Here is a 10340-nt window from a genome sequence, read left to right as displayed (position 1 = left end):
TGCTGAAGGGAAGTAGTTCACTTGAGATCCAAATCTATTCCAAGCTTAGAATGTGGCTCTTGACATCCTGTTCCTTCTCAGCCTGTAGTGTTTGCTCAGGCATTTAAGTTATAAGAACCTTTTTTTTCCCCTCAACACTCTGTAGAAGAGTTGTTGGAATTATTTTTATCTTCAGCAAGTGCCTTATGGAACAAGTTGATGATTTATTATGACTTCCAGAATTGTGTGGTTAATTTCATGGATGGCAGAGCAAAAAGCTAAATGATATTCTAAAAGCTGGGACACAGGGGGAAATAACCAGCAGTATATAAAGAGGCTTTCAAAGACATGAAAGAAACTAGGGGTGAAGCACTCTTTGTTACTGCTCTGGTGATGAGAGAGCTATTTAACCCTGAGCAAAATAGAGTGAATGTGCCCTACAAATTATACTTGGTGCACTGATAAGTTCCCCTTGAGAAGTTTGACTAGGAGGCCGAAGACATAAATAAATGTCATCTTTCTTACAGTAGGTACCAAGAGCACACACAGAGAATTACTAGAAATCAGCTGACATGAATTCATTTCTTTAGCCCTGGTCTCTGATCTTCACATGGATTCACAGTCTTAATTGTACATCTGCTTTTGATGTTCATTGTGTCTCTGTGACTTCAGAGAGATGATAATCTTGAAATGCTGGTTTCACTAGTCTAGAGAAAGGATCAGGAGGAAAGAATAACAGAGTGGGAAACAAGTGGAAGTGGATTGGGATGTAAGGAGAGAGCTTTCAGGTCAATTTTCTGAAAGTTTATGAGAAAGACAACTCTAGTCTGATTTAAATTGTGTTCAGTCTATATCATCCCCATTCTCCTGGGTGAGAACTCACTTGGTCAACTCTGTATTAGTTTTCAATGAAGTATTAAAATGAAGTGAACTCCTTGCCATACTGTGCAAATTGTGAGCATTTGTGAATGCTTTTATGAATCACAGTCTGTGAGTGCTGGTATCCTAAGGCCATGTGAGCAGTCTGCAAAGCTCTGGTTGGTGGACGTTTCAATATTGTAAAACAGCAGCAAAGGACTCCTCTTCTGAAAATGGGGTTTGAAATAAGGGTTTGTTTGTTGTTTGTGGTTTTTTTTTTTTATAATATCTGATGTTTGTAAAACCTTTTCTGTAAAGACCTGGCAATATTTTGCAAACTTTGTGGGAAGTATTATTTCAAGTTGAGAGCTGGGATAAAATATCCAAGGCCTGTGGATACCCTCTTAATTAATAATTAGATTTTCACTCTATTGGGTTCTGTTGTTCTGATAAAACTGAAACGTGGGAAAGTGCTGTGTGGTGTGAACTGAAGGAGCACAAAGGGTCTTCAGCTTCTTCACCTGAAACTGAGGATTTTTGAAGCAAATGGAAAGCTGATTTTATTCTGCATGGTAGGAAATCCGATGCTTGCACCAGTACGTGAAGTTTGCTGTTCAGGATGTGAATGATGTCCTGGATTTGGAGTGGGATCGACATCTGGAACAGAAGAGAAAACAGAAGTAAGTCACTGACATTGGAATACAGAACAACTGCAAGGAATAGGGGAGTGGAACAGGCTTTTGTCTCTAATCAACAGCCTTTTTCTATCAGTTTAATCTTTTTCAAGTGGGTTTAGGAATAAAGCTTGGCTCAGAGGCCTGGTGGGAGCTGTAGGCTCAGACTGTTTTGCCTTCATACATATTACAAGCTTACTGCATCTCTTTGTGCAGTGTAAATATTGCTTATAAAAAAAAAGTAAAATAAGCTTTGTGGAATCCAAATGTACCTATCAGTGGTAGCTATGAAACCTTTCTAATAAATAAAATATCTAGAAGTAAATGAGCTAAATGAATAAACTTGCAGTGTATGCAATGGAGAAATAGGCATCTGAGGTGAACTGAACTGCTTTGATGTTCAAACCAAACCGTGTTTGACCTCATGGAGTTTAAGTAGCTAGAACCACTAAGTTACTTGGTGCAGATCTGTAAGAATGGTCCTTATTCCTGTCCCTTGATCTGATATCTTAAGGCGTTTAATAGTTCCTGAGCGAGAGACCTTGTTCAACACCCTGGCTAATAACAGGGAAATAATCAATCAGCAGAGGAAGAGACTAAATCAGCTCGTGAAAAGCCTGCAGCAACTCCAACTGTATAATCGGACATCCCAGTGGAGTGTTCCCAGTGACACATCTCTCAGTGCTGAAAGGTATGTGAAGCATGAGTTCCTCTCTTGTGTCCAGCAGTGTGCAAGGGTGCATCCTACAAAGAACACTGATTTGTGGATGTGGTATGGGAGGGCAGGATGTCCTAAACATTATGAAAAACTATACTAAACCAAGTAATACAGAAGCTCATTAGTTATATTTTGTGATACGCTGGTGCTTATCAGAAATTTCCCTTAAAAGTTACTTTTAAAAAAAGTAGTAAACAGGATAATAGGAGCTCCAGGCTGAGGTGCTGTAGGTTGTTCAGGGGAAGAAGTGAATGGCTCTCAAAGTTTCCAGATTAAAGATATAGTAGTGGACAAGTAGTGAAAGGAGCCAGTTGTCCTTCTAGATTATCTAATGGTTCTAGTGGCTTCTTTGGCTCCTTTTTGTTCCTGATTTGGTTGGTTTCTTTCTGCTGATCATGGTTTTTCACTGCTCTGCCTTGTCCTAGTTTTGACAGTGACCTTGAAAGCCTGCGCAATGCCTTGATGAAAACTACCTTGGAATCACATGCCAAACCTCTGCCTAAAGTACCTGGTAATTTATTCTTTCCTCCTGGCATTCACACCATCATTGTGAATGACTTTTTTTTTACTTGCAGTTTGATTATAGACTAATAACTGTCTTTGGTTTTTCAGCTAAGTTATCCCCTGTGAAACAGGCACAGTTGAGGAATTTTCTAGCTAAGAGGAAAACCCCACCAATTAGATCTACTGCTCCAGGTAAATCTTTAGTTTCCATAGAAGTCTGAAGTGCTTTTGGGGTGACTTACCTGCTGTGGGAACCAGTCCTGAGTTAGATTTTTACTCCTCAGTTCCTGCTTCTCATTTTCTGTTGCCTCGTCTACTCTCAGTAAGAATTTCCTTCAGTTACAATCTTGTTGAAGGCTACATTTCCTGGCAGTTGAGAAGTCAGGTCCTATCAATGCAGGCTTGAAACCAGCTAGTGGAAGAGCATCCTAAAATAGGGTGTTTCTGTCTTGGCTGTTAGGCTGGATTCTTCCCTCAGCTTGACACACACACACACACGCACGTGATTTTATTTGATATTGCAGCAAGTTTGTCCCGATCTGCCTTCTTGTCCACAAGATACTATGAAGATTTGGATGAAGTCAGTTCAACATCCTCAGTTTCCCAGTCACTGGAGAATGAGGACTCACAGGCAGTGGACCAGGAAGAAGAGGTTGCTCCAGTCCAAGTCCCACGTCATGCTCCTGTGGTCCGTACTCCCTCTATCCAGCCTGGTTTGATGGCTCAGTCTCCACCCTTTGGGAAGCAGCACCCCTCCCTGGGTACTTTGTGTGAGTAGTTTTTGCAGTGTCTCTCCTGTTCTGTATGTGTTCTTGTCGCTACCTTTAACAGCTGTATCCATTGCCAGTGCTTCTGGTCCTGCATAAATGAGATTGCAGCAAACAGATGTACATTGCCATCTTTCCAGAAGCAGTTGCCACAGTGGCCTTGGAACCTCATGAACTTCAGCTTGAAGTGCAAAACTACCTTGACTCATTGGCTGTTTTCAGATAGCCTGTTTCTTTCAGATAGTACTGACCATAGGTAGCACTGTTTTCCTTAATAATTTGCTTGAAATTCCTGCCATTATTTCTTAAAGTGATGCCTAGCACTGTTTTCCTTAATAATTTGCTTGAAATGCATGCCATTATTTCTTAAAGTGATGCCCAAAGACCAGGAAACTGAAGTACTACTGCATCTGGTTAGTTTGGCCAAGGTTAGGAGTTCTGAGCCCAGTGAGTCACAGGAAGAGCTGTATTTGCATACACTCTGTTTTCCTTGTACGAGAGGGTTTTTTTTTTTTCCATCTCTGTAGCCAGAGAGAAAATAAGGTGTCAGCAGAAGTGTCTGTAGCAGCAAACTGAAAGTCATCTAATGCATTGAAATGGCAGCTATTGAGACTTGCTTGCCAAATTCATTGGGCTGCACAGAAACTGCCAGGAACAGATTGTGTTGATTGTTTAAAAGGCCTGCGTGTCAGTCTTGTCAGAAGGAAGGTGTGTGCGTAGAGGAGCTGTAGCTCAGCAAAGGCTTTCAAGTCTCCCTGATTTGTAGAGCTAGAGTGAACTGGTAATATTTTTTTTGGTTTTCAGTGCCTATGTCTTCAAACAGAATCATACCACAGGGGGCAGACAGCACAATGCTTGCAACAAAGACTGTGAAACACGGGGCCCCTGCTCCCACTGTCACCGTTCCAGCACCACAAGCAGCTGCTGCTGCAGCTCTGAGGAGGCAGATGGCTAACCAGTCCCCAGGTAACAGGATGGCTGATGGCACAAGTGACCTCTGAGTAGTTGAATGTGGCTTTCACAGGAATTCAGTGCTCTCAGAGGAGAAGATCATCAAGCAAAATGTGACACAGATCTGTATTTGTTGCACCTCTGAGCTATCCAGTGTTTGTCTTACTTCTGTAAGCTAGCAGCACAAAACACCTGACAAACTCCCACCTCAGGTTTCTTTGTATCCCCTTCTCATCTGTGCAGTGGCAGAAATGTCAATGACTCAGGAGATCCTTGCATGGCAATTGATCTGTGTGCAAGAAACTGTTGGAGAACAGAGAAGGGTGTCACTGGCCTGTATTCATTTGCCTTCATTGTTAGCTATGCAGTTAAAGATCTGAATTGTCATTTTAATATTGAAAAGTTAAGGGTGAACTGTTGAGTTAAGCCTTGGATTTGCTTGTAAGGAGCAGATGTTGACAACTCTCCTGAGTTGTCAGGCACAGGCTCCCCAATTTAAATTTTGCTTTCATGGTTTTAGCCATTTCTCTGTGCTTCCTCAGCACTGCAGTGTCAGTCCAGAAAAGAAATAAAATTCAGTTACTGGCAGAAGAATTGGATCAGCTTATGTTCCTTGTCCAAGGGAAGCATAAGTGCAGAAAGAGGATCAGTGACAGGAATTCTGGCAGAGGCTGTGGTGTAACTACACCGGTAATTTTTGTCACCCTGAGATGATACAATGTAGGTGAGAGAAAGTTTATAAGAATAATTAGATTTGGTCAGTTGACAAGGAAAACTGTAACATCTAGAAAGCTCTCCACTATTTGGTGTCTGTATTGGAGGCTGAGATACCAAATGTTTTGGGCCAGATACACCACAGGCCTTCTGGAAACATGGATTTCTTCTGGAGTTGCACCCAGACACCATACTGAATGAAGTGCTTTATATGGAGATGATCTTTACCTTTTTTCCTTTTGTGTTTTTTTGTTTTTTTTTCCCCCTTAAAGCTGTGAGCACCTGCTTGACTGAGTCAACTCTGAAGAACGTTCCTCAGGTGGTGAATGTTCGAGAACTCAAGACTGGTGCAATGAGTCCAGCTGTCTCTGCAGTCATAGGGTGAGTGGATTGATGCTCCTCTTTTTAGTAATGTTTGGTAGCACTTGCAATGGACCACATCTGCCAGGGGGGAGCAGTAGTAGTATTATTTTACATCATTTGACTATGTAAGACCTGGAGTGGATGCATTTAGAGAAGAGCACTGGGTTTGTGGAATGAAAGGATGAAATACTTTCTTTCCAGGTCATTCAAGGATTTGCTAATGGCTTGTCCTGAACAAACCATGAGACTGGTATTAACCTCCTTCTCCATTAGTCTGTGAAATGCATTTTAGTGCATCCTCTTCTTCTGGGGTTCAGTGGTTTTATTGCTAATATGTACTTTGAATCCGATACCTTTCCAGTCACTACCTCTGTTCTTCCTCTTTCTGTGAGGGAACTGCACCTCCCTGTCACTGCAGTGGGGTCTGTGGCCTTAAGCTGTCCAGATGTGTTATTCCTTCTACTTTGTCATCTGTTACAGAGAAAACCGCTGGAGTTACTCCTCTTCTGTCTGTTCCCAGATTCACCCCCTGAGGGAGAGACAACTGTGCTCTGGCTTTATCTGGAAACTTGGCTCATATTTTTTGACATGAGAATTTTGACTGAAGGGTTTGTGTGTCAAGAGGGGCTGATCTCTTAGGAAAAATACAGAACTGCAAGGCTGTCTTCCTCATGAGGAAATGATGAATGTTGTCTTCTGGTATTTAGCCTTGGATTTGTTAAGATTTCTCATGAGTTAGCTGTAACACTTGGCTTTCCTATTTCTCTGCCTCCTACAGACAACAGCCAGCTCAGCTCATTCCAGAGATTTCTGTCATATCACCAGGCTCTGTCACCAGCCACAGAACTAGTTGTTTTCCCTGCCATCATAATGACCTTGAAACTGTCCTTCCTTGAAGTTCCTACTCTTGCTTAAGACCAAGATAATGAATGCATGGTCATTTTTGGGCTGGGGAGGAAAGGGCACTACTGAAAAGTCTGAGCAAAGTTGGACTTATTGCATAAACCAGGATAAGCTCCCCATGTACATCTGATAATAAGTCCACATGGAGCTACATGTGCTTTATCCATGTAACTGGGGGCTGTAGATGCAGCTCCTAGAACTTCTGCCTTTCATACGTTTGTGTACTCCTCACTATCAAAGAAAAAAGGTGGAATTCCTTTGATGCAGCTTTTCAAAAAGGGAACAGAGTCTTACAGGGCTATTACTCAGCTGCTGGCCTTGATGTTTACTGCATGGTTTCTTCTGCCTTTTAATTGGGAAATAGTTGGGGAACTTCTTACTATTTTGCTTTCTCTGAAAATTTATTAACTTAAAATTTATCAAGTCTTTTGGAAGTAAAATTTGCAAACAGCTGTGCTTGGGAAATCTTGCTTAAAGCAGGGTTGTGAGCAGGAAGGGTTGTCCATCCTTTGTTTCATTAGAACTGTGAAATAAGTAAAGAATACTGGCTGCACATAGACAAAGACATGAGCAAGCAATATGGTTCTGAGATTGGTTTTTCACTTGAACTGTAGTTAAAGACCTGTCTTACTTTCAAGTAGTTTGAAACTGGCAGTATTGATTGATCTAATTTATAGAGCACCAGCTAGCTTGATATCTTGAAGGGTTTTTAGTCTTTATTTTATAGCTGACCTCATAAAAATGTACTTTCCAAAAATTCTACCCAAATGAACCGTGCCTGCCTGTCAGATTCAGCACTAAAAGGAAGAGCATCCACGCAGCAAAGTTAATTCTTTGGTCTTTGCTACTTCAGACGTCCCGGCTCTCTCCTGCTGCCACAGCACACTCTTCAGGCTGTTAAGCAGTAATGATTTTCAGCTGGTATCAGTTGTTCAGTGGCCTGTGGCTGGGTGTGTTGGTGGTCCCAAGCCAGTTACTCATACCTAGCTTTCAGTGCAACAAAAGCCCTCTTTCCACAACTGAAGTGAAAACCATCATTTTCAGAGCTGTGGGTCAAGTGATCTCAAGACTTTTTGAGGAGAAGGTCCCACCCTATCATGAATCTCACAGACCTTCCATTGTTTTCTTCTTTTTTCAGGGTTCCTATGAACTGGAAATTTACAACTTCCCAACATGGAAGTTGCTAATCCAGTGCTAATCTGCAATATTCCTTCTTTGCTTGACTTTTGCTCTGGGCAGAGGGCAAATCCAGGCCATGCAATGTAGAGAGAGAAAGCTGGCCTTTGCCAGCAAGAGAATGCAATTAGTGTTGAATTTAAGCTTCTGAGAGCTGCTGGTATTGGCCACTTAAGATGCTGAACCTGGTGAGCCATGAACTTGAGGAGATCCTAAAACTGGATGGTTGTTCCCAGGTTATGGTGACTTGGTGTGCTAATGGCCATGTAGGTAGGATGCCTCACCCCAGAAGCAACTGTTGTGCTGCAGCAATTGTCTGTGGGCTCTGACACACAGTTAGTTTCATGGTCAAAAAGTTCCTAAACCTATAATATAGAATATAGGTTAATTTTAGTACAGTTCTTGTCATGGCTTCTTTAATGTTTATACTACATTTCAAAGCCATGAAGTCCTTCCCCCCTCCAGCTTTGTCTCCTGCTCAGAATTTGAGTGTTCCATGTATGTGTCTTGAGCTCCACACTATAAAGGAAGCTTCTTAAATTTGTTATCCACTAGGCATAAAATTGTAATCTCCTTACCTGCTGATTTTTCATCAACTCCCTGTACAATAGAAAGGCCTGACTCTTCAGAGAGAGGAGTGTGTGAAGACTTGATCATTTAAGTCTAGAGCTTTAAACACATTTGCTGAGTTCCTTTGTTAAATGTGGCTGATTCATTTAAGAGGTTTATTCCCTAATCAGATTTGTTCATTTGGAGTTGTGTGTGGAATCTTGAATAACTGTGGATGTTCAAGACTTCTGGAAGCTGTGTTTTGTGAGAGGCAAGGAAATCTTCTCTTGGACTAGTCATTCACTTAACATTTTAATTTTTCTTTTTCCAGATCATCTGTACCTCACTCTGCAGCCCAGGCAGTCCACCAAGTTTTGGCAACTGTTGCTACAAACCAAGCTAAACAGGTATCTTGATATTGAACCCTTTCTTTGTGAAAATACTGTACCTGGGCATGCTCAGCACACTTTAGAGGTTTAGTTGTTGGTGAATAGGTCATCTAAAAATATTTTTTCACAGCTTGTCCTGCATTCTTGGCAAACCATTTATCTGTGACCTCGACAGTGTGAGGCCAGCATGTCTTTGTTATGTCTTGCCTTTCCTCTCTTTTGAAGACTTGCAGCATTAAGTGTTGCAACCAATAACGAACTATAGTAGCTAAATACACCTAAATTTCACCCCCCAAAAAAGTGCCCAGCAAACAAGGGAGAGAGTATTTACCTACCTTATTACTCTACTGAAAATATTTCTCATTGGTCAACAAGCTGCTAGGCTTTATGTCCATACATCAAAAACCACACAGCAATCTTTGTCCTCTGGAATCACTGACCTGTTGCCCATAGAGACTTACTGGCCTCTGCAAGAGACACATTAAAGAAGTTGAATATTGACCTTGTATTTAAGTGTCAAGACACTTAAGTGGGCCCATGGTTGAAGGGCAATTCCTAGTGTTTCAGCTACCTCTGGCAGTTCTTAAGGCATTGCATGACTCTTGTAACACCAGAGCAGGGTCAGAAGGTCCTGTGTTAATGGGCAGACTGCACTGACATGAAGTGTTTTTTCTTTTTAGACACCTCTAACAAGCTCTCTCAAGGGACAGACTCCACCTTCCTCTGTGTGTGCACCCTGTCCAGTGGCATCTACAGCTGGTCCGACGTCATCTGGCAACAAAATCTCTGGTAAGTTGTCTTTGGAGGAGATGGAAATAAGACCTGAGTGTCTCTTGCCACTTGTCAGGGTGCATGATCCAGAAAATGAAGACACTGATGAAAAAATGTCTGTCCCCAGTGAGAAGCTGCTGTGCCAGTGTTGAGGGAGAGAATTTGAAAGTACAGAAGAGCAAGAGAGTGGTTTTGTATACAGCCCTTCCTTTGGTCTGTGTGCCTGCATCTCAAATTCAGTGGTACAATTCCTAGGGCAAAGTGGATTCAGAATGTATAAAAAACCCTTAACCAAAACCTGTGGTTTGACAGCAAATCAAGAGCAGACATCTTTGCTGGTTCATTTTTAAAACAAAAAGTTGTGGGGAAGTGATTACGTCCTGAAGGAACAGGAATAGTTTTTTCCATACTCTGGTGTCTGACTGGAGTATTTCTCTACGAGGGGCTGCAGCACCCCAGGGGTACCTGAGCTGCCTTGAAATGAGCTCAGGTACTGGGGCTGTTGAGCCCTGGGCTGTATGACCCATTTCAAAGCCAGTTTAGATACTATGGTCTGTTGCATGTAGCTCGGAAGCTTCTAAGGAAAGTATTGCTCAGTTTGCATCATTCAGTGCAAACAGGGGAACTCTTAGGGAAGGAAGGAATTGATTTTTAATGTATATTAGATAATAATGTTTGCATTGGACATGGTTTTATAAGCCTCTTGCATAAATGTCTGAAATTCATCTCTGTTGCTTTTCTGCCTTTAATCCGTGGATGTAGGTTGCCTCTTAGCCAGGGGTAAGAAGCAGTAAAAATAGCTAGGAATCATATTTGACTTAGCAAATGCTTATTAAATTTTGGTTTATTGAAAATGTCAGCTCCTGAACTTGATAGCACTTCCTTTTTATTTCAAACTTGTTTTGATAGGTTAATGAGAGACTTTCCCAAGGATTTCTTGATTTATTTTTTTTGTTGTTTTAATTCTTATTGTCAGTAGTGACACCTGTCTTTGCTTTAATCAAATATATTATTGCCTTAGATC

At 41.6% G+C, this 10340-nt stretch overlaps 1 protein-coding gene across 1 annotated transcript in view; it reads left to right on the top strand.

The window, feature by feature from the left end:
• Positions 1–10340, top strand: part of NUP214 (nucleoporin 214kDa) — a 44973-nt gene that overhangs the window by 17304 nt on the left and 17329 nt on the right. Inside the window, exons 18-26 of the mRNA XM_009998983.1 lie at positions 1414–1517; positions 2026–2202; positions 2655–2740; positions 2842–2925; positions 3258–3503; positions 4305–4466; positions 5438–5546; positions 8488–8563; positions 9226–9334. Coding sequence (XP_009997285.1) covers positions 1414–1517; positions 2026–2202; positions 2655–2740; positions 2842–2925; positions 3258–3503; positions 4305–4466; positions 5438–5546; positions 8488–8563; positions 9226–9334 — 1153 coding nt within the window. The remainder of the gene's footprint in view (positions 1–1413; positions 1518–2025; positions 2203–2654; positions 2741–2841; positions 2926–3257; positions 3504–4304; positions 4467–5437; positions 5547–8487; positions 8564–9225; positions 9335–10340) is intronic.

The sequence above is a fragment of the Chaetura pelagica genome, unplaced genomic scaffold, assembly GCF_000747805.2.
Source record: "Chaetura pelagica isolate M959 unplaced genomic scaffold, ChaPel_1.0 scaffold405, whole genome shotgun sequence".
In the NCBI taxonomy this organism is placed as follows: domain Eukaryota; kingdom Metazoa; phylum Chordata; class Aves; order Apodiformes; family Apodidae; genus Chaetura; species Chaetura pelagica.
Note: the sequence above shows the minus strand (reverse complement) of the source record. Positions and strands in the feature narration are given on the sequence as shown.